Here is a 21089-nt window from a genome sequence, read left to right as displayed (position 1 = left end):
TTACCTCATTATATACTACAACATGAGCATCAAACATAGTGACATAAATAAAGACTGTCTTTTCTCTGCCCTCAGTAGCTGCAGAAATAAGAATTTGGCAGAAGAATTAGCTCTAGCCCTTCTTGACCTTTAAATGCTTTATCTTGTAACTTTGTATTCTAGATGGTAATAATTCCCATGGGGAAGAAAACAGTAATTTTGTCTTTATGGACATTCAAGGACAATATCCTTTTTCAGTAACTGTAATTTGTTAGACAATTTACATACAAACCTCAGTTTATTATACTTAAAAGTACTGATGAACCTCTCTCACTATTCACATTCAAATGCTCTTCCTCAAATTCACAAAATCTCTTTTTGAAGGTGTTTTAGAATGTAATTAATGTATTGTAATGCACTTACCCACCACCATGAGCTATTTTTCAAGCAAGTCTGACTTTGGAGAATTGGCAGATGAAAGGCTTTTAAAGACGTTGGTGGAGGGGAATCAGACTCACTTGTTGCCAGACAAAGGTGTTCTGGTTGACCAGTGAATATTTTGTGTTATTAAAGAAACTAGAATCTCACCTCTATGAGTACCATCTTGCTACTAGGTATTTTTTTTTCTAATTTGTTCAGAAAACAATGTTTTGTTTTACCATATCCTTAAAAAACGAACATCTTGAAATTACCTGATCCTCAAGCAAAAGTCAGCATACTTGCAGTTTCCTGCCACCTTTCTCTTAATTGTTTTTGACAGCTGGACATGAATACACCATAAATGTTAAGAAAATTATATACGATCCTAGGCTATATGACAGAACACCTTTTGCCATACTGCAAGTATCAGAAACTCCTGTACTATGAGTGAAGAGGCAGGAGTCAAGGTACTCTGAAAGAAGGAAAGGTCAAAATTTATTAAATGAAGCAATAGGAAGAAGCTGGTTGATATTATCTACATAACCTTTTACTGTCAAAAATGTTCTTTGTTTCAGCAATGACTTTGGATTATCTGTATAACTCAAGGGATTTCTGCAGTAATTTCTGTTCATTGAATGAACACCCTCAAAACCCAGTTCCAGACCTTCTTCACTGATGCCAGATGCAATGCAGTAGGCTTCCCAACAGTTCTGAATATATCCCTGCAGGTATAACTGATTATTACATAACAGGTTCCTACTATCATAATCATAGAATCACTAGGCTGGAAAAGACCTCTTGGATCACTGAGTCCAACCATTCCTATCAACCACTAAACCACGTCCCTGAGCACCTCGTCTACCCATCTTTTAAATACCTCCAGGGATGATGACTCTACCACTTCGCTGGGCAGCCTCTGCCAGTGCCCAATGACCCTTTCCATGAAAAATTTTTTCCTCATCTCCAGCCTGAACTTCTCCTGGCGGAGCTTGAGGCCATTTCCCCTTGTCCTGTTCCCTGTCATTTGGGAGAAGAGGCTAGGTCCTTTCTCTCTAAAACTTCCTTTCAGGTAGTTGTAGAGAGCAATGAGGTCTCCCCTCAGCCAGGAGAGTGTGCGCCTGTCCAGGCCAGAGTCTGACAGTTTCCTAAGCTGAATGCTGTGAGAAACTGTGTTAAAAGCTTTACTGAAGTCTGAGAAGACTAAATCCACAGCCTTTCACTTGTCCAGTAGTCGAGTCACTTTGTCATAGAAGGCAATCAGGTTAGTTTGGCAGGACTCTTATGAACCCTTGTTGACTGGGCCTGATCACCCGGTTCTCTTGCATGTGCTTCATGATAGCACTCAAGATCACCTGTCCCATGACTTTCCGCAGCACTGAGCTCAGACTGACAGGCCTGTAGTTTCCTTCTCTCCTACCCTTCCCGTAGATGGGTACAACATCAGCCACCCTCCAGTCAAGTGGAACTTCCCCGGTCAGCCAGAACTGCTGGAAGATGGTGGAAAGGGGTTTGGCAAGCATGTCCGCCAGCTCCCTCAATACTCTTGGGTGGTTCCTATCCTCAACACTCTTGGTGGATCCTAGCCCCATAGACTTGTGAGTGTCTAATTGGCCAAGCAAGTCTCTAACCACTTCCTCTTGGAAGATGAGAGCTTTGTTCTGCTCCTCTAACTCCTGGGTATGTACACACAGGGAACAACGTTCCTTACTATTAAAGACTGAGGTAAAGAAGGCATTAAGTACCTCATCCTTGTCCTCACCCTTGGTCACAGTTGTTCCCTTTGCAGCCAATAAGGACTGAATATTCTCCCTGGTCCTCCTTTTACTATTAATGTATTTATAGAAAGATTTTTTTATTATCACCTTAAGCACCACTTCATAGATGTTCTCGAGGACAATTTTGGTAGAACGGCCAAGAACTAGTGTGGCACCAAAACTTGAAAGAGTTCACAAAGACCACAAGTCCTTCTTCTTATCTCTTTCAGGGGTTCCACAGTATGTATGTCAACAAATATACAGATTATATCAACAATATAATCTGTCTCTGCTAATGGAAGAGCACAGCAAGTGTCATGGTCGACACAGATAATGACATTAACCTAGTCTCATTCATCAAGGTTACTAAAAGAAAAGGATGGGCAAAAAAATCCCAAACCTTCCCAAAACCTTTTGCAAAGCCACTAGCATGGTGAAACAGTCCAATTTGGTAAACATAAACCCTGTATGCAGATTAATGCTACGCAGTTAAAGGATATTTCCCCTCCTCTTGCCTTTTGTTTGCTACTCATACAGCATAACTGTCTGTTAATGCTTAATTCCTATTTCCTTTTCTTGCCATCTGCCTTTTGTTCTTGCCGAAGTCCCTATTCACATGAATGTAATCAGCTTCTCCTTCAAATGCATTGTAATTAAAAAAGCCTAAAAATTCTACTTTTCCTCTGCATTTCTCACTTCAGTGAGACAGAGGAAAGCAGAACTGTTAGAGTTTAAATGGCATACGATTTAACTGAAATATCTAACTGAAACTTTCATCTCTATACTACCCACACAGAAGATAATGTCTCTGTGTACTTCTAGCAGTGTAAAAGGCGTTTTACAGATCATTAACTGTCACTATAGTCTTGCAAAGACACTGAGTATGAACAAAAAGAAAGGACAGAGAGAGATTTCAATTTAATAAAGATGCCTAACACAGACAAAACTTTAGCACTTGCAAAATTTAGTGCTTTGCAACCAAATTACTCCATGGTTTGCAATAACTTAGAAGCAGGCTTCAGCAAGAACTCGTTTTCAAGATGATTGTTAGGGCCACCACTTGGCAGACAGAATTGCAGTGCAATCACAAGAAACAGAGGTGATATATGTTTTAAGAAGTTACCTCATTCATTTTTCAGCCCCCAAACAGGACAATACTTACTGATGTCGTAATTCCTGAGAGGTTTATCCAACCTGTTTTTAAGACAAGATTCTGCAACCTCTTCCATTTATATCAGTATTTGTACCACCCAACCTAAATCCTTTCTTTCACTGCAACTGAAGTGTCACATCACTTTTTTTTTATGCAAAGTAACTATATAGAACCGCCTTTATGTCTCCTCAATGCAGTCATCTTTTGTAGATTTAAAACTCAGTTATTTTCAGTTTTCTCTTGCCTAGGCCAAACATTTCTGACTCTTTCCACTACTCTGGACATACCATGTGCTACACTGTGTGCTGCACAAAACTGGGCAGAGTACTCTGCATAAACCAGAATTGTTTAATGTATTTCACACGCCATAAGTCTTCTTGTACATCTCTGTGTGATGCTGGAGTTTTCTACAGTGGAAAATATTGTTGATTTATGATCAGCTTTTCATTCAGTACAATACCCAGATCCTTTCCTAAGGAACAGCTGCATAAGCTGTTTTTATCCTCATTCTAATACTCTGCAGCTGCATTTTTGCCCGCAGGGAGCCACTACTTGCTTTTCCTTCAAATCACTTCTCTAAAATCTAAGCATCACTATGAATCTCAATGCTGTTCTTCAGCATCTCTCATTTTTGTCACCTGCAGGTGCAACTGGCAAACTCATCTGCTATGTCAAAGTCCTTAACAAAAATGCCCAGCAGTAAAAAGCCAAGAAATACTCTGCTCTGTACCACTGCTTTTTTTTCTTTTTACACCAAAATGTCCATCACTGCTCTGAGAGCTGAACTTTATAATCTTCCAGGGAAGTCTGCAATCACAGCAACAGAATTTGTTCCAGGACAATAGCTCCCCTTGTTTATCAGTTTACTAGAATGACATGAAAGAAAGTATCAAAAGGTTCATTTAAGTCAAGCTATAAGGTATTAACAGAACCTCCTCTATTCACAGGGGTGGTCACCCTATCAAAGGAGGAAATGAAATTGGTCTTGACATGATTTGATCTCGAACCAGCTCTTACTCATCATCCTGTCATCATCTCTCAGCTTTCAAACAGCACAGCAATCAGTTGTTTCAATATTTTTAGCGAAATTAAAGGTAACTTAACAGGGTCAACAAATTCCTTGTTCTTCCTTTCTTCATTTTTAAAGCGTAATATTGAGTTTGCCATTCTCCACTCTGTCATCTGCACCCCATCATTTCTGAAAGGCACAGCACTGAGCTCATCTCAGGAACTGGCTGAGGCAAATTACAAGAAGTTCAGCCAGGCCCCTACCTATTTAAAATCATTTCACAAAATCAAACATATGATTGTGTTTCATCTTAAGAGATGAGACACTGTCCTCCAGATGTGCCCTGCTGACTGCAGAGAGGGTTAAGGCATGTAGCTAAAAACAGACATTAATCTTCTAAAGCCCAAGTCAGAAGACACAAATGTTCTGTGGTATTAATTTTTCACTAACTGTCTAGGTAGCCAAAGTCTGGCCTCGCTAGAAATTTGGGTTCACTCTGTTATGCAACTTACAAAAAGCGTTATCTTTCTGATGACATTAATTTGACGGTCTGTAAAAAAAAATTTAAAAAAAGCCTTATGTCTTTTTCTTATATCATCCAGTGCTTGCATCAGGATATATAACTGAGTTTTGCTGCCCCATACATCTCTCCTTCATTATTTACTTATTGAGTCAAGCTACAAAATCCCGTATTATGGTACCAATTGAGTGAATTATTCTCCCAAGTATACACCAAGTAAGTATCTTTGAACATAAAACACCTCATTTTTGTTCATTCAGTTGATATCCTGTTTTAGAATACTGATTCTCTGATTTTCAATGCTGTCATCTGCTACTGCCCTGCTCCATTCCCCATACTCAATATTGCAGCTGTGAGAAACATGATATCCTCTTTTATTTTACCTCCCACCATAGCACGATCTACGTCAGAATGCCCACTAATGGAGGCATTATAAATACAGCTCTCTCTCTTCATGCAGAGATGTTCAGTTACTATAAAAACAGAAAAAAAGCAGGGATAGAAATGTGAATCAAAGTGCTTGGACTCATTTTTTACATGTCCAAGACAATTTTTACATGTCTTTCCTTACAAACCTACCTACCACATCAGTCAGAACTTACAGACCTCGCTTGTTCTTCATTATGTTTTTTTAATTTTTAATTACTCGATTCTTACATTTACGTCTTCATAATGTGAATAGACTGCCACTGGTTTGTAACTGATTTTTTGTCATTTTCAGAGTACTTCCAACCAACACCTTAGTATCTGTGATGCTTGTAGCTTTTTTTAGAAAACAAGCTAGTTGAAACTGGCTTGGAACTGGAGAAAAAAGATACTGCAAAATAGATCAGCAAATAAAACCACCGGATAAGCCTCTTCCCTTGCGTGCTTGCTATATAAATGCTTTTGTGCTAAGGGGATGTGAAATGGTAACACCAGCACAGAATTACTTATACAGTGGTAATCTCTAAACATATTTATGAAAGCGGTACAACTTACGCAATCTTGGCACACACCGAGCACTTCCACTGCCCATCAGTTCCCATGACACGACACTTACTGCAAACTCGAAGTTTGCACGTTTGGCACAAGTCTCCTCTGTCAAAGATGAAGCCAAGGCTTTTCTGACAGCGAATACAGACCCTGCTGTTGTCCTGCTGACTATGACGATTTCCACCTTTCCTTCTCACTTCCAGAAGCTCATTTTTCAACTTCCTAGAAGTAAGAAAATAAAAACTTTTAATTTGGAGATACAACTCAATGATCTCTAAGACGTTTTTAACATATTAAGATTTAGCAGTAAAAACTACAAAACAAGTAAGTACAATACAAATGCTTTTTTCTTTATATTGGGTGCATTTTGACACAGACATGACAAAGAAAAATAAATTTATCCTTCATCTCTTGGACAAGCAGTAAAGAGGAATATCTTGTGGTAGTTCAGTATAAGTAACTACAGTCAGTTGAGCAGTTCTGGACAGTTGGTAAACCATCTTTGCTTGTCTCATCTATAATTCAAGTCATGCCTAGCCCAGGTTGACAGCAGCTCAAAACTGCTACTATCCTGTGCATCCACAGAGGGAAAAGAACAAAACCTTTCCTGTTAGTGTGCGCTTAAAACTGTATCAGTGTGGAGATAGCTAGGAATGCAAATGCAATTCTTCCCTGGCTATTCAAGGCCTGAAAAAAACCCAGATCAAAACATCTAAATAGACAGCGGTGTTATGCTGTGGTACCACAATTAAAGAGGAGAATAATGCAACTTGCAGATTACCAGTTCCACCAGTGACCCTGCAGGACAAAAATATTTTCACTTAATGTCTAATTCTCAAGGCTGCAATATCAATGGTGTATGAGTCAGGTCCCTAACGAGCAAATAATCGTAAGTGAGAGATAACTACTGTATTTCCAACAGCAAAAAACAAACCAACAAACAAAAAAAAAAGGAATTTGAAGAGAAAGAGTCAGGAAGGATGACAGCAAAGACAGTTTTCTATACCTGTCTTCCCAAACCAGGGACTCAAGTAGGACCCCATCATAATTCAAACCTCTCACTAATAGCTACTTGTACCTTGATGTGAATTCCAAATGTTTACCTCCCATGCCGTGGTCTCTAGCTCTTCCCCATCTCACCCTGACCCACAAAACCATCTAGGCTGAAAGGGAATATTGGAGGTCACCTAGTCTAACCTGGTACAGGCTGCCCAGAGAGGTTGTCCTGTCTTCTCCTCTGGAGATATTGAAATTCGGCCTGGACATGTTCCTGTGCAACCTGCACTAGCAAGGGGGGTTAGACTAGATCAGCAGAGGTCTCTTCCTACCCCTACCATTCTGTGATTCTCTCTCATCTTGCCTTGTCTTCTGAAGCTAAGCAATCGTGGTTCCCTCCGCCTCTCCTTCCTTGTCATGTGCTCCATCCCTCTAATCATCTTGGTGGCCCTCCATTGAACATGGTCCAGTATATCAATCTCCCTTCAGTTCCAGGGAGCCCCAAACTGGAAACTGTATTCCAGATGTTTCTCACAGTTGCTGAATAGGGATGATAATCACTGGTCTTTACTGCTAATGTAGTCCTGTGTGTCAAAGCTGTTGTGCTTTCTCTACACTTCTCAGCTAGAGATCCATCCACTAAACCTCCAGGCTCCTCTTATCCTTTGATCCATCTTAGCCTTTCAATAGACAAACTACAGGTCCCCTGCTCTTTCCAGGCTCTTTACCGACTTTCCCCTCCCATCTGCCCAATTCCTCCTATTTTAAGCTCCTCCACTTCCTGCATTCCACTCTACTCCAGATCACCACTTTTTGGGGCCTCAGCTCAGCAGCTGCTAAGTTCTTTCAGTTTTGCATGCCTCGATATTGTGTCCCTGTTCCCTCACCCTTCCCTGTGCTCTTTCATGCACTGTCATCAGCCAAGAGCCCCCAGAGTATCTCTAATCACGAAGCACTCAAGCTCACCAAGATAACTATCTGTGCATGCATGCATGCATGGAGATGCTTTAAGAGAGATTTTAAAACTTGGCTACCAGCTTCTCCTAATGATCAGTAAAAAGGTGTCAGGAAGAAAAACACTTTGCAAAGATAAAATCGATAAAAAATTACAGGTTGCAGCCCAGTAAAGGAGGGTGGGGACATTACTTAGGCTACCAGGGACTAAGGTCTGACAGAATAAAGGTCATTTGTGGATATATTGCCCCCTAAAAGGTTGGCTAACATTTTGCTTCCCACTGGGATCCCATGAACAACAACTGCTCTGCAACTACCTGGCCTGCAGATGAGAGCTTTTGAAAAAGGTCATGGCCAGTCCGTCCAGGCAGTGACTAGAAATCCTGTCAGGCATTTTCTTCTCCTAAATTCTGGCCAAAAATTACTTCATTCCAGTTTGGACCCTCTTTTTCCCTCATTTAATTCAAAGAGCTTTTCTTTCCTGGCATAGCATTCAAAAGTCTGCCCACGCTTCACGTGCTTTCTTGGTACTTTGCTAACTGCTCTTGCAGTTTACTGATTGTATCTTACCGCTACCTTCCTTCTGCTGAGATACACTTAGTCACAGGTCCATGTCCATTTTCTTCTTCTGTCAATCATCCAGTGCTAAATGCAGATGGGTGACCTGCACTGCAGCAAGTGCAGGTTGCACTGCAATATTGCCATTGTGCACAGGGAAGGCAAACAATCACCACTTTTGCTACCTGCTCCTCAGATCTACCTCCTAAACAAGCCTGCCTTTGAACAGCAAAAGTTAGTTTATCTGCTTCTTCTGTACTGAGAACTGAAGTCATTCCCCATCCACAACACCACTGCTAGCATGCTCTCGACCACACTATTATAAGAGATACCAAGTTTATCCACTTGAATAACAAATACACCTTTCATTGCTTGTGAAGGTAGCAAATTACCATTGAGGTTATGGTCACTTCCATTTCACTAAATATCAAACAACATTCAAAAACTGCTGTATGATTTATTGTCTCCCTTCTCAGCAGCGTGAATTTGTCAGAGACAAAATACTGTGCTACCTGGTCCTTTTATTTTAGTACAGCCATTTGCGGTACCAACTGATCTCAGGGAAATTTAAGATTGGATCGTGCTTTCACACATCAAGAGGTATTGCAGCGCTTTCCAGGTTCACTCTCCAAGCCCTTCCTGTCACAGCTGAGTGTCTTTCTTCACTGGAAATTCTTAATCAGGCCAGTACTCAGTGTGCCTGTCCCTCTCATCTACTTTTCGTCTCTCTGGAGCTTGCAGAAATCACCTACTTGCCTCTGCACTGAGTCCAGCCAGTACAGTGCTAAGAACTGTAATTTGGAACACTGCTGCTAGGAGACTTTCAAGCATGGAAAATGCAGAAAGACAAAGAAGAGGAAAGGCAGACCTAGTTTGTACCTATCATCTGGATCACCACTTTCAGCTCTACCCACTAATTTCTGTTCTGCCTTCTGCTCGTGAGCTAACAGCAGACAAGGACACACTGTCCAGCCAGAGTCCTGGGGCTGCCGCTTTCTTCCATATGTCCTCTTCAGCTTCTCAGCCGCTCCAGTCTTCCTACTCAATTCTCATAGGTCAGCTCAAACAGTTGTTCTAACTTACTGTTACAGAGTTGACAACTACGGTTTATATCTAAGTGAAACAAGTAAAACCTAACAGATTCAGTGTTACTCAGCTTCCCCACACAAGACTCTCTGCATCTATACTAGGTTGACATGGTAAGGTTTTGGCAGCTGAGGGTCTTCAGGAGTTGAGAGATGAAAGCAGGGCTGTGCCTTTGCACGCAGAGTCAGTTCCAGCCGGCTCCAAAACAGACTCACCACTGGCCAAAGCTAAGCCTATCAAGCAATACTGTTAAGGTCTTCAGTGATGACATATTTAAGAAAGAGGGGAAATACTGCACAGCAACTGTTAAGAGACAGTAGCAAGGAAAATTTGAAACAACCGTGCAGACACTAAGTTTGTAAAGAGTGAGGATAAAGAGGCACTCCTCTCTCTACTCCACTCTACCACAGCAGAGATTCCCCTAAAGTCTGCAGAGAGGATTTATTGTGAAGCAGGTTGTCTCCCTGAAGCCCTTGGAAGACTACACTGGAGCAGATATCCACCCTGCAGCCCATGGAGGACCCCATGCTGGAGCAGGTGAGTGTGCTCTGAAGGAAGATGTGGCACGTGGAAGCTCCTTGCTGGAGCAGGCTCCTGGCAAGAACTGCATCCCTTGGGATACTTACACTGCAGCACTTTGTTCCTGAAGGACTACACACCATAGGAAGGACCTATGATGGAACAAGGGAAAAATGTGAGAAAGAATGAGTGACAGAAAAAAAGCATTATGATCTGACTGCAACCCTCATTGCCCATCCCTCTGTCCCAATTGGAGCAGGGGAGAAGAGAGAAGAGTCAGGAACAAAGGAGTGAATTTGAGCCTGGCAAGAAGCAAGGGTTTAAGGGGAAGGCACTTTCCATTTTGTACTTGTTTCTCTGGCTTATTTTTACTTAAAAAAATAAAATCAACAGCGACCTACTACATTTCAGGAACTCCACAGGCAGTATAATGCCAGCTATTTGACAATTACCAGTATGTCCTATAAAATGCACCCGTGTGTCTAATGTTGGAAAAAAACTTCACTGAACCCTTCCATTCCAGTCTCCTCTCTACCCCCTGCAATTTTCAGCCCCTTTTGTGCTTAATTAGAAGCATCACTGGGCACAAAGTCTGCATTTTAAATAGTTCCAATTTAAAACAAGGAAATCACAATCAGCCCAAACCAATAAAGAGTGCATTTTTAAACACAAGTTTGCTTGGAGATCAACACGTTGAAAAACTTAACAATACTCTTTTGGCAATAAAAAGTCATTATTCCTACTACCCAGTTGTGAGGCTTGCAACAGTATTTTCCACGGCTTATGAAAATCTCACATTCTTGTCAGATCACAGTTGATCTGCCAACAGCATGAATTCTGAAAAGTTTGTTTTCTTGGGTTTTTTACTACAGAGCTGCTTTTGATGACCAAGATAAAGTAAATCAACTCATACCATCTCTAGTGACTTTATGAAATAAATTAAATAGAAAAACTAAGAAAGCAGGCAAACAATGCATGGACAGATATGCAAGGTATGAACTTTCTTTGGGGATTCCCTATACTATTTGCTGAATTGAACAATTGATTGACCGTATCAAGTATTTTCAGATCTTAAGAAATAAAGAATGAAATGCCTCAAGGTAAAGCAAAAGTAGCAGAAGGTAGAAATCCATTGTCGTAACAGCCTCCAAACAGCCACAGCGTAGCTGTACTTCATACACAATATTGAAAAGGGAAAACAGGTGCAGCATGTAGCTGGACTGACCAACCACTACTCTGTATTCCCCAAGACATGAACCAGCTGTGTTATAAGCACCCTGTTTCCTTTTGCAGTTCTGACATTTGAAGTGCCCTTAATTTTAAGGAAATCTAATCATGTAGTTAGATATTTTTAATCTCAAACAAGAATTAACCTTTATCAATCTTCTTCTAGTAACATGAAAGGGAAAAACTCAGCAAAACCCCAAAATAATAAGATGCTAAAGAAATGTATCATACACCAAAGTCTCTATCTATTATAACAGCTGTTTCACAGAACACAGATATTAAAAAGAAAATTGTTTCTGCCAAGGATAGCAGAATATTTAACCATTCCTCTAACTGTGGATTCAGATTAAGATCCATCTGCTATCTGGAAAAACCCAGTAGGTGCATTGGAGTTCTATTGTAACTAGTATTCCAGGTAACACTGAATGACATAATCTAAGCCTTTCCAAATGGCACCTAAAAAGCACATATAAAATATCAAAGCAAGAAACAACAAGAAGACATAGTCAACATAATTTGAGATATTACTTCAATCCTAGATTAAGTCCATCTAACAAGTAAATATGAGAGCCTGATATCTTGACAAGATGAAGAAAAATAACACAGGCAGCGAGGACTGCAATTCCACAAAACCCAAATCAAGGAGCAGCAAGTAGTCATAGCTCTTAGCGCAGTTGTGTACCACGTGCAAGAGGCACAAAAGAGGCCCTAAAAAGAGTCCAACTCCTCCCTACTGACGTTAAAAGTCACAAGGCAGTCAAAGGCACACATTCCTTCACAAATGTGGCCTCCAGAGATGGAATACTCTCAAACCTTTATAATCCAGCAAAAAAGAAAAAAGCAATGAGAAGTCTTAACAGATCCATTTGTAATTAATAGTATGCTTTACCCTAGAGAACATTTATTCACCACATACAGAGAAGTAGAATGGCCATGCTGCTTCACGAGGCAACACACTCACTGCCAAAGCCATTCACTTAAATGAATGCCATCATTTCCTCTAACTCTGTAAGTACAATCCACTTTCTTTGAGTCAGATGATTTCTTTTTTTTTTTGATTTCAGTAGGATTTTGGAAAACTTTATAATTGGAATTTTTTTTTTACCTTATCTCCTCTGTTTTTGTTCAATGCAATGGCACACATGATTCCTCATTTTGATTTTAAAATTTCTTCTGCATCTTCCTTCTCTTCATTGCAAAATGCTTTCTCGTCTTAAGATGTAGAGCAGCAGAAACCAGGCGTTCTTAATTTTATTTTGCCATTCTAAATTTCCGGAGTTCAAAGAGTCATAAAAAATTACAGTGGAAAAAACCACCTGTCCTCAACTAGCTGTAATTAAAGACTTCGGCAGGAAAAAAACTTGAAATACATGAAATTGCTCCAGTCTTGCACTTATTCTTAGGAAAGTTATTTCCTGCACAAAGGAGTTGACACATCCTCCTTCTGAAACTGTGCAGCTGATATCTTAAATACTAGACAACTTTTCAGCACATGAACTGGTTTCAACACACTTCCAGAGGCTGAGGGAGAAAGGTAAGTTTCCTCCCAAGGCCAATTCCCAGTACCCTCCTTCAAATTCAGCCAGATTTCCTCCACTGCCTGACATATGTGGAAAGTAACAACAAATGCTATTGACAGTTCATAAAAGGATGGTTTGTTACCAACTTCCATTGAGATCTCTGTGTTGTAAAATCTAGCCATTTGAGTACCTGAAGTATTTTCAAGCTTTTTATTTTGTAAACATATATCTTCATATTTTGATTATGTAACAGGTAAAATCTGTCTTAAGAATATGTGAATGTGGAGCTATACTGGTGACAATGAAAGGAAACAGGGAAAGGCAAATAATGAATTTCCAAAGAAAGAAAGAACCAGCGGAATGAACAGAAGAATGAAGCCCACTGAAGAGAAGTAAAGGAGGCACGGGAACTGAAATGATATTGGATACTATAATGATGACAAATTCCACAGAGGAACTTTCCCTGAGTAATTCTCTCACCCTTCTAACTAGGAACTAAGATTTTAAAAAAAAGTAAAATGAAATGCAAATTGCTTGTTGGATTCTTACTAGTCTTTGACAAAATAAATTATATGTCAAGTATGAGAATTAATCACCATCAGAATGTCTTTCACCGGATCGTCATTCTTGAAGAGCACTCGAGAGCAAACCAGGCATCTCTACCTTTACAGTACTGGCCATAACAACTAGTTTAGATGGAAAAGTCTCTGATTCAGAGTAACATGTTAAATTCACTTGACAAATGACACAGCTGCCAGACAAGCAACCTGTTAACTTCCCATGCTTGTATGAATGAACGATGTGCTTTAACATAAGGACTCTTTCCTTCAAATATTTATAGGCAGTTTTGCAAAAGCTTTATACTGTCTCCCAATCATTTTGTGTTTATAAACAGGTCCAAATATATACTCAGCAGATAAGTCAATTCCTATTCCAGTGACTCAATCCTTTTTTTTAAGTACTTGCACGTAGTTACCACATGGTGGTATCCATGCTAACAGTTTCTCCTATATTATAATGAGGTTAATATACTAAATTGCTTCTGTGGGTCTCTTCAGACCCATAAGAAGATGCCATTTTAGTTAACTGAAAAGACAGGAATGCCACCTTGCTTTGTCAGTATAGATCTGGAAACAGTGCAATTCTTAGGCAGCTTCTTGCAACCTAAATGCTGAGGGAACGATCCAAGATTTAACCCAATAAAGCCTTATCATTGGAAGAAATTGTCATGTTTCCTTCTTTGTTTTTTCAGTTCGGTAATTATCATGATGGTATCTCCTCTTCTAAAAGCATCGTATTCACAGCTTAGCTTCCTAAAAAAATTTAAAAAAACCTTTGTATTTAAAATGCTGTCCAGGAAAAGAGACAATGCAAACAAGCAAAGTGCATTAGCAGTTAAGTGTGCCATGCATGTTTACTCTGTGGTAGCATAATAATGTTGAGATGAAGAGCTAGCTCCAAATGCAAAGTGCTATGACCATCAGACTCAGCTCCCTGTGTAATACCATAGCTGGGGAGGATGCAGTGGGACTGCTGCTGGAACAGAAACCAACAACAATTATATCAAACACACCTAGTACATGGTACACACCCATTTCAGCAAATACCTTCTTTCGATTTAGTATTTATTTCATGACTCATGACACAGATTAAACGTGACGTGAGTTTTCATGAAAAGGGTCTTAAAAGAACAAAACTACTTAAAAAAAGTAAAAGGATGGGGAAATAAGGAAAAAGATTGATGTTTCAGACAAAAAACCATTCAATTTGGAAAGTCTTCACTAGCATTATCTGGATAAGCTTCTCACAGCAACTCACATTTTAAGAAAAATCCCACTTATTCACCCTCAATATAGTCAAGTTCCGTATTTTTATCTATTTTAGTTCTGTGTGATTTAATGATTTCACTCACATAATCTTAGCACTTGAGAACAATCGCAATGTCATTCAACTGATGACAAAAGCATTGTAGATCAATGTTTAGAACACTATAGGTTATTTATACAAGTAATCTACTAATAGCTTTAAATCAATATTCAAAGAAAATTTCCAGTAACACAAGATGCACACTTACAGTTAAGAACAAAAACCCTAATGTGTATTAAGCAGGTCTCTTATCTGTATTATCAAAACTAGACCACAGAAAAAGTACTTGCTGTCTTCTGTTTCTCTTGCATGTAGGTGGACCCTTAACAATTTCATTATTAGGACATCCTCCTACACAAACTATTGCTTTCATGTTGGCTAGAAAGACCCTTTCAAGTTAGGATGGCTTTTGAAGACTAATTACAACAGAAAAAACAGTTATCAAGATAGATTCAGAAATGGTGGAGCGGATAAAAAAAATCTTCAGTACAATGTACAAGCAAGCATCTTGCCAGAATGAAAAATACCCCTTGAAAATAAATACAAAGCGACTTGTTCTTCTGCAAAGTACTTCAATAAAAAAAAAAAAAACCAAACTGATGGCATCAAATGGAATTCAAAGACAACAAATTTACTCTGAAGTATTCTTACAAGCCATAATTAAAGATATCCTTGCAAAGCTGTATTAAGAAAGAAAAATTATGAAGCCTCCTAGGAAGCAGTTACCCACTAGTCTTTCTAGACTTTGAAGTCTTTTATTGACTACATTCCACCATTATCAAGCACAGTATGGTCTAGTGACAATTCTCCAAGTATACTCCGAATTTGATATCAATTTGTTTGTATACAGGTGTTAGAAGTATGCATCACATTGCATCATTAGTTACCCTTATTAGCGTTATATTTCAGACTAACTTCCTTTTCAGCATTTTCTTAAGGTGTTCTTTGCATTTGGACCAGAACACAGATGACCAAATATCACCTGTTGCTTTACTGAACGACATGCTCCAGATACGCCTTGGGTTCTCAAGCTTAGTAGGTTTGGCAGAGTGACTTCCAGTAGTGCCAAAAAAAGCTGAAAACTAAGGCGTTTAAGACAATAAAACTCTCAACCCAAGCAAAACAACATCAACCCACAAAACTCCAGGAGTTTCAACATACCATTTGGGAATGGGAAATGACAGTATTAGAAAATAAAGCTTTCTGGAGGTTTGCGAAGCTAGTGATCTGATAAACTGCTGCACTTCATTCCAGCACCTTTGATAGATGACTACTGTCATGCCTCACATTTCCAAGGCCATCACTTCAGAAAATCAAAACACCTACTTTGAATTGCTTATCGTATTACACAACAGAGCACAATGCCTGGAACAAGCAGTGCTCCATCTGTTTTCTTGTGTTCTGTATTCTTCATCTGACAGATCATACAGATAAAACTATTAATTTGCCCACTCCACCATAGAGAAACACCTTTCCTTCCAGTCTTGCAGCAGAAGTAGCAAACAGTTTTAGTCTATTCTATTTAGATGAGCCACTATGTTTCTCCAGCTAAATGGGCTACACACCAATAGGGACATTGCTCTTAGAATTGGTTCTCTCAAAGTAGAAAGACTTCCAAAACCAGTGGCTAACTCTGCATGGATTTCCAAAGAATAGTTTGATACCAAAGAAGCCTCATCAGGTGCTGAAAACACATCTCTACAATGCACAAAATGTTTTTTAGCAAATCAAAGGGAAGAACAATGCAGCCTGATCTTGGAATACGTAGAAACCAGCAAAGGCTGGAAATCTTTCCTTTGTTATCCATTACACTTGGCAGCTTCAGTAACAACAAAGTGCTGCATACATCCACATCAGGCTAGTTTCTCAGAACTGTATAAAAGTTTAAAAGGGCAGCAGTGAGAAGTGAGAGAAAGCAGGAACAACAATTTTTTGGAAAGGCATATGAAAATTTGCAGAACTGATACTTAGCCGAACTAACTGAATCAGAGTAATCTAAGCCAGCTGACAGCCTGCTTCTACACACTTTTTTCTGAATACTGATTTTTACATTTTTTCCTTGGAAAAAACACATGGTCTCTAATATCAGAGTCTGTACTTATCTCATCGGGACTTTTGAGATCCACACTCAAGATATTCAGTTTTAATTATTTATTACTATATCTAAGTAATTTGAAATATAAAGTGTCCCTCCTCCTCCTCCCCATTCTGTAAGTAATGCAGCAGAACACAAAGAGTCACTATCTTATATTTGCCCCATGTTACATGGACTCCCGCACAGAGACAGATGCCTTTCTCTCCCTATGACGGTTCCCAAAGTTCCCCTCCCACAATCAGCTCTGAAGACACAAAGCATACAGCTCCTCTTAGAGGAAGAAAGCTCAAGGGCTTTACTAAAGCCTTCCATCCACAGGGGGAAAATTCAGCCAAACTGGGCAAAATGTACAGAATCTGAAATTTTAAAACCACTGATGTGTATTTTTGCACTTCTTAACTTTCTTACTCTTTTGCCTTGAAGCAAGGGGCACAATCTTTTGTTTACAGAAGACCACACTAGCAAGCAATTTTCTTTTTAACACTTTACTTTGACTTCTATTTGTCTGTTCCACCTTCCAACACTCATCCTCATCGTGACACCTCTAGAAAATCTTCACTGGGTACCACAGAATTATCTATAAAATGGGCCATATTTTTAAGAAAAAGAATAAGAAGTGTTACCTTATCCTTTTATCTTCAACTTTTTTCAGATACTCATCTCTCTTCAGTACTCCTAATATTGTTTCCTTTTCATGTTCCAACAAAAATGACAAATTGATGATCTCCAAGTGCTTCGTCATGATTCTTCAGCAGCCACTCTTCCAAAGACTGTTTTGCCCAATCAATTTTTCCAATGATTTATTTGCACAAGTCCAAAGGCACGTTTGTGTCAGAGTTACAAAATCCACACAGTCAAGAAGTATTTTGAACAATGCTTCTTCAAGTTAAACAGGTGTCAAATGGCATTGCTTTCCCTTCCAACTATGCAAGAAATAAAGGTTTCTTCTTTGTTTCTTCCTCAGCAAAGTCAGTCATATTCCTGGTTACTGAATGCCCTTGTGTCCTGGCCAGTGCTCATGGGCACACTGCAGGCCTTCAGACTGCATTCACAAGTAACTGCAGAATCAGCTTCCCGGCATAATTGTAGTTTGGAGCCACAAAATAGCTGGGTATATTTATTTCCAACTATCTGAAAGTAAAAACAAACAAGTATAGGTGATTTTAATACTACCATCACAGTCTGAATTGAGAATGGCTTGTATAGTAATAGTTTGAATGCCACCAAAGAATAGCTTGCAGATTATAAAGTTATCTCAGAGGCTACTTATACTTTATGCTTTCTGTGTGCTGCTCAATTACCCACTAATGTTTGATTATTATGCTCATACCAAGGCTCTGCAATTATCTTCCCACCGCGATATATTTTTTAAATTATATTCACCTTGTAACTTCCATCCTAACAGTAGTAAGCATGGCGTAGAAAGGAGGAATGATTCTTATCATCTCCCAGAGATTACTTTAAGGGAAAAGTAAAGATTAACAAGTGGAAGGGCTTCAGAGGACAGCACTAAATTTAAGACAACTCAAAACAAGTCACACACCTGCAGCTCAGTAAGTCATTCATTACACTCGCTTCACAGTCAATTTGAAGCAACAGGAACTCTGAAGGAGTGATTTATCCACTTACTGAAGACATTTAATTTAGGATGATATGTTCTAGAAATCCCTGTTCCCCTCCATTAAATACAGCAAGAACTTAAGAATGACTTATTAACATGTGATCACCCAGAAGTAAGACAAATTTCACCCTCCCCCCTCTTATTTGGTCACTTCTGGTCAGAAAACAGCCTCTAAGTAAAATCAAAAGAGAGAATCCAGTCCATACTAGAGCTCTGAACTTGACCCTGTTCAGACACAGTGCCAAAGCAGTTACTTGGAAAATGTCTAAAACTTCTAGTTAGCTGGTTGCAATATCCACCACTTACAGTCCCGTAAGTATCAAAATTTCACAGTGAAACAAGGCACTGCCTCTACAACACTTTTCCTTAAAAAAATAAAGTCATCTGAACAAACACACACTTTGAAGCATACACACATTATATACAGTACACAAACCCAGAAACCCTTTCTTAGACAAAAAAAATGCATCCACATCATCATACCTAAATGTAAATACACAGAATCATAGAATGGTTTGGGTTGTAAGGGACCTTAAAGATTATCAGGTTCCAACTCCCATGCCATGGGCAGGGACATGTCTGGATCCACTAGATCAGATTGTTCATAGCTTCATCCAGCCTGGCCTTGGACAACTCCAGGAATGAGGCATCCATGACTTCTCTGAGCAACCTGCTCCAGTGCCCACCACCCTCACAGTAAAAAATTTCTTCCTAATATCTAATGTAAATCTGCCTCTTTCAGCTAAAACCCACTACCCCTCATCCTAACTACAGTCCGTGATAAAGAGCCCCTCCCCATCTTTCCTGTAGGCAAGATGTGTACAGATAGATGCACATGTGCCATAAGAAAATGCAGATTTATTTTATATTATGCATGTTGGAATAAACAGAATAGCTTTTAAGCAATTTATTTTTTTTTAAAGAAGACCGTGCTCCCCTAGGTTTCAACAGTTTGGTAACTAGAATTCTTATAGAAAAACAGTGCAGCAGTACAACAAGCAGGCTGACAAGAACACTCTCTCTTTTAAGCTGTATCTGGTATTTGGAATTCAGAGAACAGAAGAAACACTTCAAAAGATTAACAACATTTGGCATTATTTTCAGAGCATTTTTCTTTTAACTCTAAAGAGTACTCTTATTGGAATATTCAAAAGCCACAAAGATTCCCTTTGGCTAAGCATGCTTCCTTTCCTTGGATGTTCTGGAAGATTTTGGTCTCAACACAGGGAAACACATGAAATCCAAAAATAACTAAGGTGGTTTCCCATAATTGGGAATCCAGTTATTTCATTTGCCACCTGGAGCATAGGGTCAAATATGCAGACTCCAGAGCAGAACTAAGTACTCGTAAGGATGATGAGATCACAAACTGTCAAATTTGATTGACTTAAATTTTAAGAAAGTGCTGCACTCTCCTGGGACAGATGTAAATCAGCTGAAAGATTATTCCATTAAGTGTTTTACAGCTTTCACCAGTGAGGAAATCCTAAAACACAGAACACACACCACTGGCAGTGGAGGCAACACCTATGGGTAGAAAGCAGGTAGGATCTAAATCCCACATGAGTGGAGATCCTTCTAAGCCACAGATCAACAGACAGCAGCTGCAACCCCTGCCTGTGTTCAGGAATAAGTGGAAAAGAGGTTGGATGTAGGGGCCATCACCACAGGACATGGTAAGAGGTTTGAAGGCATGGAGAGTGGAAGCACACAAGAAAAATTAATGAAGGAGAGAATGAAAGAGTCATATACATACACATACAACCTGACATCGCAACCGATCTCTGAGTTACCACTGCTGTCCATGCCAGATGAGACTGTCTTAGAAACAGCTGAGCAGACTCACTGCACAGAGGCGTAGTCAACAATATTCTGCTATCTCATGCTGACAGCTGACCTTTTGGGTGAACTATGTGAACCTTTAAGACAAATTATTATTGTCTTATTTGTAAAGAGAACAGAAGCTACATTAGAGTTTGTAATATAGAGAGTAATGCAGAGTATTATAATGTTTGCCAAAAAGATAGACCCAAATTATGCTCATGCTACCCACATTAACAGAAAGATGTTTGTAGTAAAATCTATTCTTACAAAAAGACTATCATTAACTGAAGTTTTATCCTATTCACAATGGGTTTTGTTGCTTTCTTTCTATTTTTCACTGAACATACCTAGGAATAGATCCTTCAGTCCCTTTTATGACAAAACTTCTGTGGGTTTTAACTGTCTTTATCAGGCAACAGTGGGATATGGCAACTGTCAAAAGATAAAATTTTACCTGCTTAAGTGTTGAACCAATTCTATGTAGGTTAAAATATCTTGTGAATTAGCAAGAATATTTTCCTCAAGAGCTGGGATGGCAGCCTGTGTAACAATCTTATATTCAGTGTTAGCAAGACATAAAACTCACCAATGACAGTCTTAAAAAAAACAGCATCCTGAAATTTACCTTATTACTTTGGTGGGAGAACACAGTCTCCAGCACACCACTGAGAATATCAGCAATACAACTTTTCTGTTCAGGGTTGCAGTGGCATATCCAATGCTGAAATAGCCCAGTTTTTCTGCCTGTCAGCTATCCAACATATTTACCAACCTGCTAATTCACGTTAAGATTCAGACCAACCTCACTTTCCAAATTTTCTTCAGCACTATGAAATTCCTACTTAAAAATAACAGTTTTTCTAACCAGACTGCCTAGCTGCTGAAGCATCAGCAAATACCTCAAGAGTAGTTGCATTGGTTTAGGCAGGATTCCTTCTGAATACATTTCACTCATGACCTCTGCCTACGTGATATTCTTTACCCAGAGCCAACTAGCAGCAGTTTATCTTGCA

The 21089-nt window shown here is 39.3% G+C and overlaps 1 protein-coding gene across 3 annotated transcripts in view; it reads right to left on the bottom strand.

Annotated features, from left to right (window-relative positions):
* Positions 1-21089, bottom strand: part of SYTL5 (synaptotagmin like 5) — an 87794-nt gene that overhangs the window by 43736 nt on the left and 22969 nt on the right. For all 3 annotated transcript variants that reach the window (XM_054056739.1, XM_054056740.1, XM_054056741.1), the window contains exons 2-3: positions 17255-17762; positions 5817-6032 (exon numbers count right to left, since the gene is read on the bottom strand). In XM_054056739.1, the coding sequence (XP_053912714.1) occupies positions 5817-6032; positions 17255-17373 (335 nt within the window). In that variant the 5' untranslated portion in view covers positions 17374-17762. The remainder of the gene's footprint in view (positions 1-5816; positions 6033-17254; positions 17763-21089) is intronic.

Source organism: Cuculus canorus, chromosome 1 (genome assembly GCF_017976375.1).
Source record: "Cuculus canorus isolate bCucCan1 chromosome 1, bCucCan1.pri, whole genome shotgun sequence".
NCBI classification, from domain to species: Eukaryota; Metazoa; Chordata; class Aves; order Cuculiformes; family Cuculidae; genus Cuculus; species Cuculus canorus.
Note: the sequence above shows the minus strand (reverse complement) of the source record. Positions and strands in the feature narration are given on the sequence as shown.